Raw genomic sequence first — 15,935 nt, 5'->3', positions numbered from 1 at the left:
TGGTGTTTCCCTCCTCTGCTCCCAGTGCTGACCTCTGGGACCAGAAGAACCAGCCCGCAACAGGCCTTCTTGGGCCTTCTGGGAACAACCCTTTCCCTTTAGGTCAGCCTCGAGGCACCATCGGTTCAGGCCCTACATTTGGTCTGCCCGGCTTGACTAGGGGAGCCTTCCCTATCTCGTCATTTGAGAGATGGCCAACTTCCTTTACAGAACACTTTACTCAATGCAAGGTTTGGAAGGATCTACTCAAATAAAACTTAGTGTGGCCTAAACAGAAAGCAAAACGTTTTCTGTGAATCACATAAAAGTCGGAACCGAGCGGCGTCTGCAAGCAGAGAGCGGTTCTTACTCCTAGAAAGAGCCGCACGTGTGAATGCCTCTCTTCCTGCCTAACAAAGGCCACCGGGGCAGGCATCTCTGCTCAGGAGCCAGACTCCACTGAACAGGTCAAGCGGCCATTTCCAGTCTAGAACAGTCAGGGAGGGCAGCTAAGGTGGCTCAGGGGATAGCGGGCCTGGCCTGGAGTCGGGAAGGCTCCTCTTCCTGAGTCCCAATCCAGCCTCAGACACTTGCTAGCTGTGAGACCCTGGGCAAGTCACCTAACCCTGTTTGCCTCAGTTCCCTCACCTGTAAAATGATCTGCAGAAGGAAATGGTAAACCTTTCCAGCATGTTTGCCAAGAAAACCCTAAGTTGGACACAACTAAAACAACTGCACCACAGTCGGGGAATCATTAAGAAGAAGAACTTTGTATGAAATGGTCCAACGGCCCCCAAAAGATGGAAAATGTAGATTGTATTCCAGACCTGAGGCTTCACAGGTGGGGGGAGACACCCCCTCTATCAGTACAGGCCAGCATCCTCTGGTGACTCGAAGGCCTCAGAGAGCAGCCCAGAGCATCCAGGGGTCAGTACCTGGCCAGGGTCCCACAGCAGGCACGCATCCTGAGGCTGGCTGCCCAGACGACCCGGCTGATGCCACTCTGCCGCTGTCTCCTGACCCTTACCTGTTCCTCAATAGATGCGAGCCAAGCCCACGTACCTGCTGGAAGCCCAGGTAGTCCTGGATTGTAGAGGAGGCATAAAAAACCAGTGCGTCTGTGGTGACCACCAGCACAAAGCCGTTGAGCGCCTAGAAGGAAAAAGCACACGGAGGTGGTCAAATAGCTTAGACAGCAATAATCTTTTCACTTTTAACATTGTGAAATTAGAAACAAACTTTTTTTTTTTTTAGTGAGGCAATTGGGGTTAAGTGACTTGTCCAGGGTCACACAGCTAGTAAGTGTTAGGTGTTGTCTGAGGTCGGATTTGAACTCAGGTCCTCCTGACTCCAGGGCCGGTGCTCTATCCACCACACCACCTAGCTGCCCCAGAAACAAACATTTAAAATAAGAAAAAACAAACCAGCAGGAGGAGCCACAGTTGGATCAGCCTTTGAGCTGTGTGGCCTGATGGGAAAGGAACTGCTACCCTACTCCCAGGCAGAAGCCCGGGGCTTCAGAGGACTGAGGGCTACCAGGAATGGTTCCTCTCCTTCCCAGCCCTCCAGAGGCTCCTCCTGAACCATTCACGCTTCAGATGTCCTCGGGGCAGCTTCACTGGACATCCAGAAGGAGATTCTGGAGCAGGTGTGAGTGCTGATGGTGGGAGGCATGGCCCCAGGGGCCCCGGGAAAGGTCAGGAGCAAACAGAGCTTATGGAAGATAGAGGACAGAACCACCAAGGGGGGGGGGGCAGCCCCCTGGCATCTGGCCCAGTCCTTGGACCTGTGGCAGCTGGCCCACGCACACCTTCCCAGATGCTGGGCTGGCAATTTCCGCAGGCCTATTCAGGACAGAGGAAAGCGCCTTGGATCTGACACCATCAGACTAGGTTCAAACTTCTCATCTACCTTGGACTACCCAGGGGACTTGAGGTAAGTCTCAGAACCTCTTAAAACTCTTCGCTGATAAAAATTTAAGAGATGATCAGACAGATTCTGTTAACACATCATTGTTTTATAAATTAGACTTTAACTGAAAGTTTTCCATGAGTTGCCCACTGCCTCAAGTTCTCTTGGAGGTAGATGGGGAGGCAAAATCTTAAATAAATAGGAATTTGGTTTCAGTTAATTCAAATAAAGCAAAAAGCAGTGCTCCATCAAATAAGGTTCTGGTAGGCTACTCAAAAACCACGATTAAATGTAAAGAAGCATTTATAACTATTGAAAAAGACCAGCCCTTAAATTTAACAGTTGTTATTAACAGAATATTGTTTTACATCAGTAAAATATTTCCACCAAATCCCTGAACAGCTTATGCCCTGCGCCTACAAATTAAAGTGAAGATGTCTACAGGTAAACTATTCCTTTAGACAAGCATTTTATGAAACTACTTCTCAAAACTGCATTTCTGATCTTTCACCACCTACACATGTTCCAAGGCTAGATTTCCAATTGCTTACACTTCATACCTACAGACCTCACAGAATCACAGGTGACTTTTGTTACGTGGGATAATCTGACCACAACTACAGCTGAGATGCATTACAGTTATCCCTTCCGCATCACAACTTTCCCTATGGTGGTTTTGACATATGTGGGATCTCGTGGGTGGGCTTAAGAAATCAAGTGGGGATTATGAGGGAGCTTTTCGGAAGCCGCAGATGACAAGTGAAGGCCAGCAAATGACACAGAGCCTATGACCAAAAACTTAAGCCAAATTTTACAGTGAGGTACTGTGAACACTCCACAGAAGAAAAAGAAAAAAATTCTGACCTTCTCAGGTACAAAGGGGGGGCCAAACAGTTTTATGCAGGTTTTCCAGACCGCAGGGGCACAGGGCCTCTAACTACCTAACTGTGGAAGGGATAACTGTAGCGTAGATCCATGCAGAGGATCCGCACACCTCTAATTACAGACATGATGTCACTCGATTTTTCAGGTCCTAGGGACTGAAGTCCTTGCTCAGACCTGCCAAGGGCCGAGCATATCTGCGGCACCCAGTCCTGAGGGGCTGGTACAACAAAGAAGGCCACAGGGACCAGGGCGTCTGCTCATAAATAACAGGGAGCAGCAGCAGCCATGAGAGTCACCTTGTGGGAACTGAAACACGCAGCTCGGGCTCCGTCTTCTTGGGTTCACTCGGCCTCAGTGAGGAGCCCATGTGAGTAGGTTCTGTGGATAAGGAGTCACCTTAGACTGTGCTATTACTCTGGGAAAGAAAACGCTCAGGGCCTGCAAACCTGGGCCCCACAAAGCTCCCCTCCTCCAAGCCCCCCTTCAGTGGGGACTCATGTGGGGTGGAGGTAACTTGGGGTTTACAAAGAAATGCCCCAGAACACAGCCTCGGAGGTGCTGTGGCACAACGCCTTCAGCGTACAGAGGAGGCAGCTCATGGCTAGAGCCAAAGCATCCTCCGCACGTCACACTGAGAAGCAGCAGCAGGGCGGACGCTTGAACACAGCCCCTCAAACCTTCCCACTGTCATGGCACTGCTTAAAGAGGAGGGCTGGGAGCGGGGAGATGGAGCTGCCACCACAAGCAAGCAAAATGAGTCTACCTTAACCAGCAGGAAACAGCTGGAGACAGATGTGGGAGCCAATTCTGAGTCAAGTCTCTGCACAATGCTATCACTGATGCGCCGGGGCAAAACCCCAAAGTAACACCAAGTCACAAGGACTAATAACTATGGAAGCCAAGGTATGTCACTCAGGTGACACCAACCTGCACGCATTTAAAGAACACACCTATAATGACGAAATGGGGTGTGGGTAAAAGAACAGACAGCAACACAGAGCATCACCTCTTCCATGTCCTGACCCTTCACCCGAAGAGGATCAAGAGATGAGGAAGTACTTGAGGGTGCGAAGGCAGGATCTCCTGGCTGAGAAGCAAGATGGGGAAACTGTGTGTGTGTCTACACTGTGGGCATTTCGAGTATTGTGTTGTGCACATGTACAGGGATGAGCATTGCAAGCATGTATGTTTGTGTGCATGTGTATGTGTATGCACAATAAAAGCTCCTTAGTAAACTCTCAGAGATCATGATGGGAGAGCATCAGGATGACTGTCTATGGAATGTGGAGAAGCAGCGCAAGGAAACACACATTTACAGAAGTCTTGGTGAGAGGCCCCCCCCCCTGCCCCTGGCATGTGAAACTAAAAGATGGACGATGACCAGCTGAAAACAGGATCTATCAAGATTTCTGTAGTCAATTCTCTTCCTCATCAAGTCCAGTGGAGTCACCCCACTCAAACTCTCACATTCCATGTTACTTCCTGGCAGACCTCATGGACAGTCCATTGGTCATCCCTTGCCCTCATGACAGGACAGGCCTTCTTCCTTTTCTGATGATACCTCTCTCCGAGATTGTCCTTTATGCTGACTTCTCATGAATTTATTTCTTGGTAATATGTTGTACCTGGCTCAGAGCCATCAAAGGCATCCCCCTTTTTTGTTTGTTTTTTTTAAAGGCCTCCCTTTTGATCAGTGACCTACAGATTTTTATTTTTTAAATGAACAGAAATTTGCCTTTTTCTCTCACCTTCTCCAACCCACCCACCTCAATTGAGAATGAAAGAAAAAAGCCTCATGCCAAAGAGGCACAGTCAAGCAAAATATTTCCACGCTGTCCATTGTCCCCAAACCCCAAAACATACTGTTTCATTCTGCACTGAATCCTTCACCTCTCTATCATGAAATGGGTGGATCATTTCATCACTGGTCCTCTGGAATTGTGGCTGGTCATTACAATGATCAAAGTCCCTAATCCTGTCAAGGTAGTTATTCTTTGCTCTACTGTTGTCACTGTGTAAACTGTTCTCCTACTTCACTTTGTTTTGCATCAGGTTCATACAAATCTTCCCAAGTTTCTCTGAAACCATCCCTTCATCCCTGTAGAGTACTTCAGTGCTCCACCATCATGTTACATACCATAATTGGTTTAGCCAGCCCTGAGTTTATGGGCACTCCCTCCAATTCCCATTCTTTGCCACCTCAAAAAGAGCTGTCACTGTTTTTGTACATCCTTATTTAAAGGGTTTTTTCTTTGTTTAAAATAAATCCTTCCCTTAATCTATCCTCCCTCTAACTCTCCCTTATCTTTTTTGTTTTTGTTTTTGTGGGGTAATGGGGGTTAAGTGACTTGCCCAGGGTCACACAGCTAGTAAGTGCCAAGTGTCTGATGCAGGACTTGAACTCAGGTCCTCCTGAATCCAGGGCTGGTGCTTTATCCACTGTGCCACCTAGCTGCCCCCTCCCTTATCTTTCTTTCCTCTCCTTCCTAGTCTGTTTATGTGTATGTGTGCGTGTGCGTGTGCGTGTGTGTGCAGTCTTCCTTCAGTCGGTTCAGATGAGAGAAGCTCAAGGGTCAGCTGCTCTCTCTGTTTGTCCAGTTGTCTACTCATGTGCCCTCATTTCCCCTAACCTTATTTTGCTTCCCCAGCTGGTGTACTTTTCTTCCCTTCTCTTTCTATTTTTCTCTTAACATAGTCAAGACAGTACAGAACCACTGCACAGCCTTGCCTAACAATACTTCCTCTGTGACTATTGCTGCTGCTGGGGTTCTGAGGGGACAGATGGAGCATCTCCCCGTGTTTATCCGTTTGAGATCTCTGTGCTTGGGCTTCAGAGTTTCTAGGCAGCTCTGGTCGTTTCTTCAAGAAAGCTTAGATAGAAGTTCTCTATGTCATCAAAGGGCCATTTTTTCCTTGTAGGATTATCATTAGTTGCCCTGGTAAGTTACTCTTGTGTAAGCCTGATTTTTGCCTTTTGGCATTCTGCATTGTGAGCTGCACGCCCCTTCAGAGTGGTGGCTGATAACCTGTGTGCCGCCCTCCTGTACTTGAGTTCTGTCTTTCTAGAAGCTTGCAGTATTTTTTCTTTGACATGGAAGCCCTAGATCTTAGCCATCATGTTCCTGGGAGTTTTCACTTTGGGGTTTCTTTCAGGAAGTGACCAGTGGATCCTTTCTATTCCCACTCTGCCCTCTGGTTCCAAGAGATCTGAGCAACATTCGGGAAATAGGGTGTCAAGGCTCCTCTGGGGGCACAGCATTCAGACAGTTCAGTGGTTCTTAATTCTCTTCTCCTCATCTGTTTTCGAGGTGTTTTTTAATGCCTTACATTTCTTCTATTTTTTTCAGTTACTACCCTGTTTCAAGTCACAAATGGGACTAAGGAGGGAATGTAGGCACAGGCTGGCATCTGTGGGGTAGAGAGTGGAAGGAGAGCATTCAGAAGCAAATACCAGCTATTGGACCCCAAAGCAGAACAGGGTCTCAGTTCCAGCTTTTACAGAGAACTAACTAGAGCAGAAATTGCAGCCCAGAAGGTATTTTCTAGATTTGTCTGGAGGAAGTTTTTTTGTTTTTGTTTTTTGTTTTGGTGGGGGATGGGGATATTGATTATTGGGGGCTCTAAACATTCCAAAGTTTGGTATAATTTGCGCCATGTTATCCACAAAGAGAAGCATTTGGAAGATTCTATTATCGTCTGTCTGGACTCTGGCCTGGACTATTTCAAGTCAAACCAAGTCAAGTTAACTGGCATTTACTGAGTGAGACACTGTGTAAATGCTAGTGATACAAAAAAAATGTCCTTGCTCTTAAAGGTTGGAATATGATATTATTTTGTTTTTGTTTTTTTCTGGGTTTTTTTGGTGAGGCAACTGGGGTTAAGTGACTTGCCCAGGGTCACACAGCTAGTAAGTGTTAAGTGTCTGAGGCTGGATTTGAACTCAGGTCCTCCTGAATCCAGGGCCGGTGCTCTATCTACTGTGCTACCTAGCTTCCCCATGATATTATTATTAAAAATTAGATATGCTCTCATTTTCCACAACTGAAAAGATATAAGAAACTAGTAGCTTAAATAGAGAAAGGCAGAAATATCACATCTTAGAGATCAGAGTTCAAACAAAACAGTAATCAATGAGGGAAACAAGAATAAAGAACTCAGACTTAAAATGAGAACCAAATAACATAATCATGTACAATGAGTGGGTCAAACAACAATACTTATGTCAAAGGAAATGGTTTGAGGAAATCTGGCCTGGTGGATTGAGAGGTAGCCTTGGAGTCAGGAAGAACCAGGCTGCAGAGCCACCTTGGACATACACTCTGTCCTGGGCAGGCCCCTTAGAGCCTGCCTGGGTCTCAGGCACCTCTTTAAGACAAATGTCAGAAGGTCTCCACTAGAAGGAGATTCTTCCTTACAAGAAGTCCTCTGTACCAAAGATATCAAGAAGAATAACGAGACAATATATCAAGATTTGTACAATTCAGCTCAAGGTTAGACCCAGGAGTGAAAGGAAAAGAAGAAAGAACATTTCACAAGCACAATGCTGCTTACATTGAATTAGGGGATTGTTTTTTTTATCTCAAAAAATTCCTATCACCAAAAAAGATCAAAGACATTTAATTAAAACAAAACAAAACACTGGGAAATCGATAAACGAACAATCTGCAAACTAGTACAAAAGTAAAAATCCTGAAAAACAAAACAAAATACTATTAAGCTAATGAAGATACTTGAACAAAAGTTAGTAACAAACGGAGAAGAAAGGAAGGCAGCCGTCTGACACACATAACAAACTACACACCCAAACCATCTCCTCTCATGGAGAATTCCTTTTTCCCTTGCTCCATCGCCCAAATTTGCCCTTTTCTCTGCTCTCCCTCTCCCTCTCTCTCCCCAGCCTCCTTCACAACCCACCTTCTGCAGGAGGCCTTTCCCATTCCTCTCCTTCAGCCCTCACTGCTGGTGGCTTCCTTGAGCCTGTCTCCTAATCACGCAGTCTACATCTTGTGTGTTTGACCCTAAAGATAATAGGGTCGTGTTGTCTCCTCCATGAGAACACGAGCTCCTTGGGGAAGGGGCTGCTTTCCTTTCTTTGCATCCCATGGCTTAGTACAATGCCTGGAAAACAGCAGGTACCAAATAAATGCTCAGCGATGAGGAGGAGTTGGAAGAGGAAGCCTGGTTAGACGGAGAAGTCAAGGATGAGCCCGGAGAATGGATGGATGGGGATCGGGCAGTTCAGAAGAGGGGCTGATTTGGGGTGAAAGGCGATGAGTTCTGTCTCTTGGGATGTACTGAGTTTGAGATACAGGAATTACTCAGCACTGGCCCTGACTCAAAGAGCACAAAGACTAAGGAAAACCCAGGTAAAGTATTAAAGGAATGAGGCATTCTTTGTTCCAGTACTTTCAGAGATAAGATAAACTGAGCCAATCCTTTCACTGCACCATTCAGCTTTCATTTCTAATCACGGAGGTCCACTGCACATGTGCAGAAAGAACTCGGAGGCCCACAGGAGGGGGTCAGGCAGCCTTTGCGTGAAGGCCTCTTGGTGTGTCTCTACCCCCAGGATCTGGAGGAAGCCCACTCCCCACTGCACCTCAGACTGTATTTGTATTCTGAAACCCCCCTCTATCGCTCTTGGATCTGCCCTTTGGGCCAAGCCGACCAAGCCTAATCTTGCCAACACAAGATAAGCCCGCCAAAGACTTCCCCTGTCCCCTTGCTTACACCATTGCGAACAGGGCCCGAATGCCAGGCCCTTTCTCCCCCTGGCTGCTTCCTAGCTTATACCCCCTGCCCTCCCCTGTCCCCGCTCCTGCCCAAATCTTTCCAAATCCTGACTTTGCCAGCCAGAATGTGAGCTATCACCACATTAAGTCGCCTGCAGATATGACCAGTGGGCTGTCCATCTAGGATGGACCCCTGGGCTATTTTACAAGAGGGAATTCTCCTCTAGCTGCCCACCACAACCTTCAGAGTTGATGACAGGTCATTATCTGGTCAAATAACAACTGTTCAAATGTTCTACTATGCTTAAAAACAAGGCAATTCTTAGGAGGGTGCTCGGGAACACAATAAATTTGGGTCCATTAAGTGGGCAAGCATTACTAGATGCCAGGTACTAAGTCAAATGATGGGAGTACCAAAGACACAGAGACCCTGGAGGTCCCTGGTCTTAAGGAGCTCCCTCTAAGAGGGGAAACAGCGTGCCAGTGATGACAGACAGATACAAGACAGATCTAGCAAGTTCAAGTTTCTCTCAGGGGGAAGGCCCCAAGAGCTCAAAGCACTCCCGCAGCAGGCTGCTCTTGAGCTGAGTCCTGAGGGGAGCCAGAGAGGCTGGGAGCCAGAGGAGAGGAAAGAGAGCCTTTGGAGTCTGGGGCATGCACAGGGCCATCCGGTTGGCAGATGGAGGAGCCCTGGATCTTTGGTCCATGGGAGCTAGGCCAGTCTACGAGAACTAGAAAGCTGCAAAGGGCTCTGAGGCCGAAGGGGACTTTGGATTTGATCCTGGGGCAAAGGGGGTTTGCAGAGAGGGTAAGCCTCTTGGGCAGTTGGAGTGGGCTGAGAAGACGCTGGAGGCCGGGCCCACACAAAGGGCTCTTGTCCTAGTCCAGGCAAGGAGGGATACAGGGGACTGGGAGGACAGCACAGCCTCTGACAAGGAGGGGGAAGTGCAGAGGAGAGGAGGGTCTGGGGGAAAGAAAGTGATTGTGTACTGGAGATATTGAGTTGAAGATAACGTTCAAGTTCCAGATATTTGAGAGCACAAAAAGATGACAATTCCATAAGTATGTGCTACGTGATGCAAACTTATTCTTTGTGAGATCGTCAAAGCAGTTTCTCTGCTAATTATGCTAAAAACTGGATCTAAGAACTGACTTGTGATAACCGTGTGAGGAGCAACCCAGAGATCCCTTCAGTCTTGTTTAGACTCATGTTTCAAAACTGTCGGGGTCGGGGCGGGGGCGGGGGGGGGGGGAGCGAGGTGGAGCCAAGATGGCAGAGGGAGGACGCACTCAGCCGGGCTCTCCCAAATCCCGCTCCAGGTAACGCTAAAACAATGTCTCCAGTCGAATTCAGGTGTAAGTGATCCAACAAAAGAGCAGGTGAAACACTTCCCCAGCCCAAGAAAGCTTGGAGGGCTCTGCTGGTGCAATGGTAGAAGCCAGAGCTCAGCACAGGTGCTGACTCGGGGGCAGCTGCTTTGGCAACACAGGAGCTTCAGAAGCTCTCAGACCAGGGACAAGAGCTGGAAGGAGAGTGCATGGGGACCCTATGTTGGCCCTGGGTTCAGGGCTTTGTCCATGGAGTTCCAAGCCATAGACCCAGGGACAAACAGAGCGACAACACTTACAGCCACAGTGGAGCAGAAGCCCTGGTTGTGGCTCCAGGGCAGAGAGAAGGACTTGGGGTCACTCATGGGGTCGTAGGGACCCTGGTCTCCATTCCAAGACAGAGGAAAACACTAGTAATTGTGACTACGAGAGAGCAGGGGACGGTCACAGTCCCAGGACCATGAGGAATGTTAGCACTGGTGGCCAAAGAGGGACAAGGTCTAAATGAGCACAGGCCAGGAGAGCAGTTACTACACCTCTCTTTAGATCACGACACCTTGGAAGCACCAAAAACCTAAAAGCCCCCAGAGCCAGCTCTGAAAACAGCAGCAAGAAAGACCTGAAGCCTGGCACAGTATCCCCTCCACCCCAGGAACTTAGCCCCATTTAAATAGAATTAAAAGTAAAAAAAAAAAAAAATGATTATGATGGGATGATTTCCAAAAACTGACATTATTGGGTCAGAACAAGGGATGTACTAGGAGAAGGGGATAGGGAGAGGAAGAACTGGAGGAATTATCTCACATGAAAAAGGTATAAAAGGAAGAGCTTTTATAATGGAGGGCAAGATGGAGAGGGGTGGTGGGCAATGTTTAAACCTTACTTTCATTGGAATTGGCTCAAAAAAGGAACAATATACACACTCAGGTGGTTGTAAAATCTATCTTACTCTACAAGGAATTAGGAGGGGAGGAGGAGAAGAGAGGGATGGGGGTAATAGGAAGATAGAGTGATCAGAAGCAAAACATACTTTTGAGGAGGGACAGAGTGAAAAAAAAAGAGAAGGATAAATGGTAAAAACATGATGGAAGGAAACACACAGTTAATAATCATAACCATGAATGTGAATGGGATAAACCCACATAAAATGGAAGCAGAGAGCAGAATGGATTAAAACCGAAATCCACCAATATGTTGCTTATAAGAAACATACTTGAAAACAGAGATACATACAGAGTGAAAATGAGGGTCTGGAGCAGAATCTATTATTCTTCAGTTGAGGTTAAAAAAAAAGCAGGGGTAACAATCACGATCTAAGACAAAGCAAAAGCAAAACTAGATCTAATTAAAAGAAATAAGCAGGGAAACTACATTTTAATAAAAACTATCATAGACAATGAAATAATATCAATACTAAGCATATATGTATAAAAAGGTATAGCACCCAAATTATTAGAGGAAAAATTAAATGAGTTACAGGAGGAAGGAGATAGTAAAACTATACTACTGGGGACCTCAACTTTCCCCTCTCAGAACTAGAGAAATATAACCACAAAATAAACAAGAAAGAAGTTAAGGAGATGAATAGAATTTTAGAAAAGTTAGATTTTTATGGGGAAGAAAGACTAAAATAGATAAACTATTAGTTAATTTGATTTAAAAAAAACAAAAATAAACAGGGTGAATTCATCACCGATGAAGAGAAAATTAAAGCAATTATTAAGAGGAATTTTGACCAATTATATGCCAATAAATCTAAAAATCTAAATGAAATGGATGAATATTTGCCAGATTAGTAGAAGAGGAAATAGAATACTTATATAACCCTATCTTTGAAAAATAAATTGAACAAGCCCTAAGAAAAAATTCCCTGCACCAGATGAACTCACAAGGGAATTTTACCAAACATTTAAAGGGCAATTCATTCAAATTCTACATAAAACATTTGGAAAAATGGACAAAGATGTCATACAAAATTCCTTTTACAACAAAATTATGGTATTGCTACCTAAACCAGGAAGAGCTAAAAAAGAGAGAAAACTATAGACCAATTTCCCTAATGAATATTGTTATAAAAACATTAAATAGAATACTAGCAAAAAGATTACTGCAATATATCACAAAGATCATACATTAATACCAAGTGGGATTTATATCAGGAATAAAAGGCTGGTTCAATGTTAGGAAAACTATTAGCATAATTTACCATATCAACAATAAAATTTAAAACTGTATGATTATCTCAATAGGTACAGAAAAAGCTTTTGACAAAAAACAATACTTCCTATTTAAAACACTAGAATCATAGGAATAAATGGAGCTTTCTTTAAAATGTTAATATCTATCTAAAACTATCAGCAAGAATTATCCATAATGAGGACAATAACCTAGAAGCCTTCCTGAGAAGATCAGGAGTAAAGCCAGGATACCCATTATCAACACTATTTATCAGTATTGTATTAGAAACACTGGTTATAGTAGTTGGACAAGTAAAGAAATTGAACGATTTAGAATAGGTAGTGAGGAAATAAAACTATTATGCTTTGAAGATGATGTGATGGTATACATAGAGAATTCTAGAGAATATACTAAAAAACTAGCTGATGTAATTAATAACTTGAAGAAAGTCCACACAAATCATCAGCATTTCTATATATTACCAACAAAGTCCAGCAACAAGAAATAGAAAGAGAAATTCCATTTAAAATAATTGTAGAAAATAAAATACTTGGGTGTCTACCTGCCAAGACAAATCCCGAAAATATATGACCCCAATTACAAAACGCTTTTCACACAAATAAAGTCAGATCTAAACAATTGGACAAATATTAATTGCTCATGGGTAGGCTGAGCCAATATAATAAAAAATGACTATTTTACCTAAAGTAAACTTATTCAGTGACATGCCAATCAAATTTTAAAATTTTTTTATAGAGCTACAAAAGTCATAACAAAATTCATCTGGAAAAATATCTGGTTAAGAATATCAAGGAAATACATGAAAAAAATGTGAAGGAAGGTAGCTTAGCAGCACCAGATCTCAAATTGTATTACAAAGTGGCAATCATTAAAACAATCTAGTACTGACTAAGAAACAGAGTGTTGGATGAATGGAATAGATTAGGTATACCATACACAGTAGTAAATGACCATAGTAATTTAGTGTTTCCCAAACCCAAAGATCCAAGATTTAGGGACAAGAAATCACTATTTGACAAAAACTTCTGGGCAAACTGGAAAGTGGTTTGGCAGAAACTAGGTGTAGACCAACATCTTACAGGGTATACCAATATAATGTCAAAATGGGTACATGATTTAGACATAAAGGGTGATATAAGCAAATTAGGGGAGTATGGAATATTTTTATCAGATTTATGGATAAGGAAAGAGTTTATGACCAAAGAAGAGGTACAGAGCATTATGGGATATAAAATGGATAATTCTGATTAGATAAAATTAAAAAAAAAATTCACAAAGCCATTGCAGCCAAGATTAAAAGGGAAATGGGAAATGGGGAAAACTTTACAGCAAATTTCTCTGATAAAGGCTTTATTTCTCAAATACACAAAGAACTGAGTCAAGTTTAAAAGAATATGGATAAATGGTCAAAGTACATGAAAGGAAGTTTTCAGAAGAAGTCAAAACTATCTATAGTTATAAGAAATATTGGTCTAAATCACTATTGATTAGAGAAATTCAAAGTAGAACAATTATGAGGTATCACTTCCACTTCCACCTATCTGACTAATATGAGAGAAAAGGAAAATGACTGTTGGTGGAGTTGTGAACTGATCCAACCATTCTGGAAAATATTTTAAAACTTTGCTCAAAGGGTTTAAAACCGTGCATTCCTAGCAATACCACTACTAGGTCTGTACTCCAAAGAGATTAATGAAAAAGGAAAAGAACCTATATGTACAAAAATGCTTATAGTAATTCTTTTTATAGTGATAAAGAGTTAGAAATTGAGGGGATACCCATCAATTGGGGAATAGTTAAACAAGTTATGGTATAATGGTGATGGGATACTATTGCTATAAGAAATGATGAGCAGGATCATTTTAGAAAAACCTGGAAAGAAGGCTTTTATGAACTACTGCAAAGTAAAGTGAGCAGATCCAAGAGAACATTTTACACAGTGACAGTAATATTGTAAAAGACTTAACTGTTCTCAGCAATACTATGATCCAAGACAATTCCAAAGTACTTATGATGAAAAATGTTATCCATCTCCAGAGAAAGAAATGATGGCATATGAATGCAGACTGAAGCACACTTTTTTTTACTTTCTTCTTCTGTTTTTGGTCTGTGTTTTCTTTTGCAAATAAGCTAAAATATGGAAATGGTTAGCATGACCGCATATGTATTACCTATTTCAAATTTCTTGCCTTCTCAAGGGCAGGAGTAAGGACAGAGGGAGAGAAATTAGATCTTCCAAATTTAAAAAAAAGTGTTAAAACTTTTTTTTTGCATGTACTTGAGAAAAAAATAAATGAAAATTCCATTAAAAATAGGGTGGGGCATTTTCCAAAAAAAAATTCAAGGTTTGACTGACTCAAGTTTCATTTGACCTCCTCAAAAGAGTCAGTGCTCTACAAGAAAGGCGATGAGCCCCCATATGATGGAGTGAGGCAGGCACAGATTCCAAGGGCTTTTAGAAGCAAATCTTGGAAACCATCCCGGCCTGCCCCAAGGTAGACATTGTGGCCACACCGAACTTGCGCAGGACATTCAAGGGGGAAGGACAGAGACACTTGGGCTACAGTCAAATACAGCATGTGCGAGGGTGTGTGTGTGTGTCTCATTTTTTGTAATAGGTAAAACGGTGATGGGAGAGCTGGGTTCAATTCCCGGCTCAGGCATTAATCATCAGTGAGATGCAATAACAGTTTCCCTTGTACCCGATTCGACACGACTGTGTGAAGATACAGGCACCGAGCCATAAATGAAGTGAGACCATTAAAGGGTTGTAAAAGGAGAAAGGACGGAAGGCGGCAGGTGGCCGGCCCGAGGAGTCGCCCCCCCCCCCTTGTTCCTGCCCCAGAAAACCTCCATCCCCCCCCTCACCTGGAGAAGGAGCTCCCCTTCCTGCAAGCGCAGGCTGGCCTGGAGCCTGGCGCCGCGGCTGCTGTCCCGATTTCCATTCCCGTCAGCCTGGGGAGACTTTAATGCAACTGTGAAAAGGGAGGAAAAAAACATTCAGGGCCTGTTTTTGACATGAGTTGTGAATCAGTCGACAATGTCAACAATCTACAGGCTGGCTGTGGGGGGAGGGGGAGGAAAGGACTTTCCCACAGCCCCTCTTTGAGTCACTATGATGACAGGGACCCCCGTACACCCAAGGACAGTCAGGAAGGCCTATGGTGGGATTTGGCCTCAGGCGTCTACAAGCTGCGGGACCCTGGGCAAGTCATTTTATCCATCTGGTTGAAGAAGCGTCTATGGGCATGTATCCTTGTACATACTTGTTTGCCTGTTGTCTCCCCCACTGGATTAAAAGCCCCCTGAGGGAAGCGACTGTCTTTTGCCTTTCTTTGTGTGTCCTCAGAGCTCAGGATGTCTGGCACATGGTAGGCACTTAATGGACACTGACTGACCGATTGATTAGTTGATGGTGCTCTGACCATCACGGCAGCATGCCCCACAATATTGATGTAGGAAGGGAAAAAAGCATGAATAGAAAAACCCCAAACCCAAGCTCTAATGCATGACTTACAAGTCAAAATGCTAGGTTCTCGTACCCACAGTGATCAACATCCATAACGGATCAGAGCGGGTCAGGGCAAAATAACAATAAAGGAAAAAGACGACCTATAGAAATCCTCATGAAAAATGGAGATGTTTTGAAACCAGCCATGGGAATCGGAAAGAGACGTGTGCAGAAAAGGCCAAAATTGTCCCCAGGTTCACCTTATGACGTGTAAACCCCCCAAATATACCTCCACTGAAAAAGGTCCCCGCCTCGGGGTTGGCTTAGGACCCCGGGAACTCCAAATTAGGATAAGCCCTCCCTTGTAATACTCCTAGGTGGAGAATAGTATAATGAGTAGGAAAGGCCCTCCCTTGTACCTCCCCAAGGTGATTATTATAATGAGACTG

The 15,935-nt window shown here is 44.2% G+C and overlaps 1 protein-coding gene across 2 annotated transcripts in view; it reads right to left on the bottom strand.

Moving 5' to 3' along the window:
* AHR (aryl hydrocarbon receptor) overlaps positions 1–15,935 on the bottom strand; it is a 53,911-nt gene that overhangs the window by 13,496 nt on the left and 24,480 nt on the right. For both annotated transcript variants that reach the window (XM_043966942.1, XM_043966941.1), the window contains exons 3-4: positions 14,904–15,010; positions 1,042–1,131 (exon numbers count right to left, since the gene is read on the bottom strand). In XM_043966942.1, coding sequence (XP_043822877.1) covers positions 1,042–1,131; positions 14,904–15,010 — 197 coding nt within the window. The remainder of the gene's footprint in view (positions 1–1,041; positions 1,132–14,903; positions 15,011–15,935) is intronic.

This window comes from Dromiciops gliroides, chromosome 5, assembly GCF_019393635.1.
Source record: "Dromiciops gliroides isolate mDroGli1 chromosome 5, mDroGli1.pri, whole genome shotgun sequence".
Lineage (NCBI taxonomy): Eukaryota > Metazoa > Chordata > Mammalia > Microbiotheria > Microbiotheriidae > Dromiciops > Dromiciops gliroides.
This window is presented reverse-complemented; position numbering and strand designations above follow the sequence as displayed.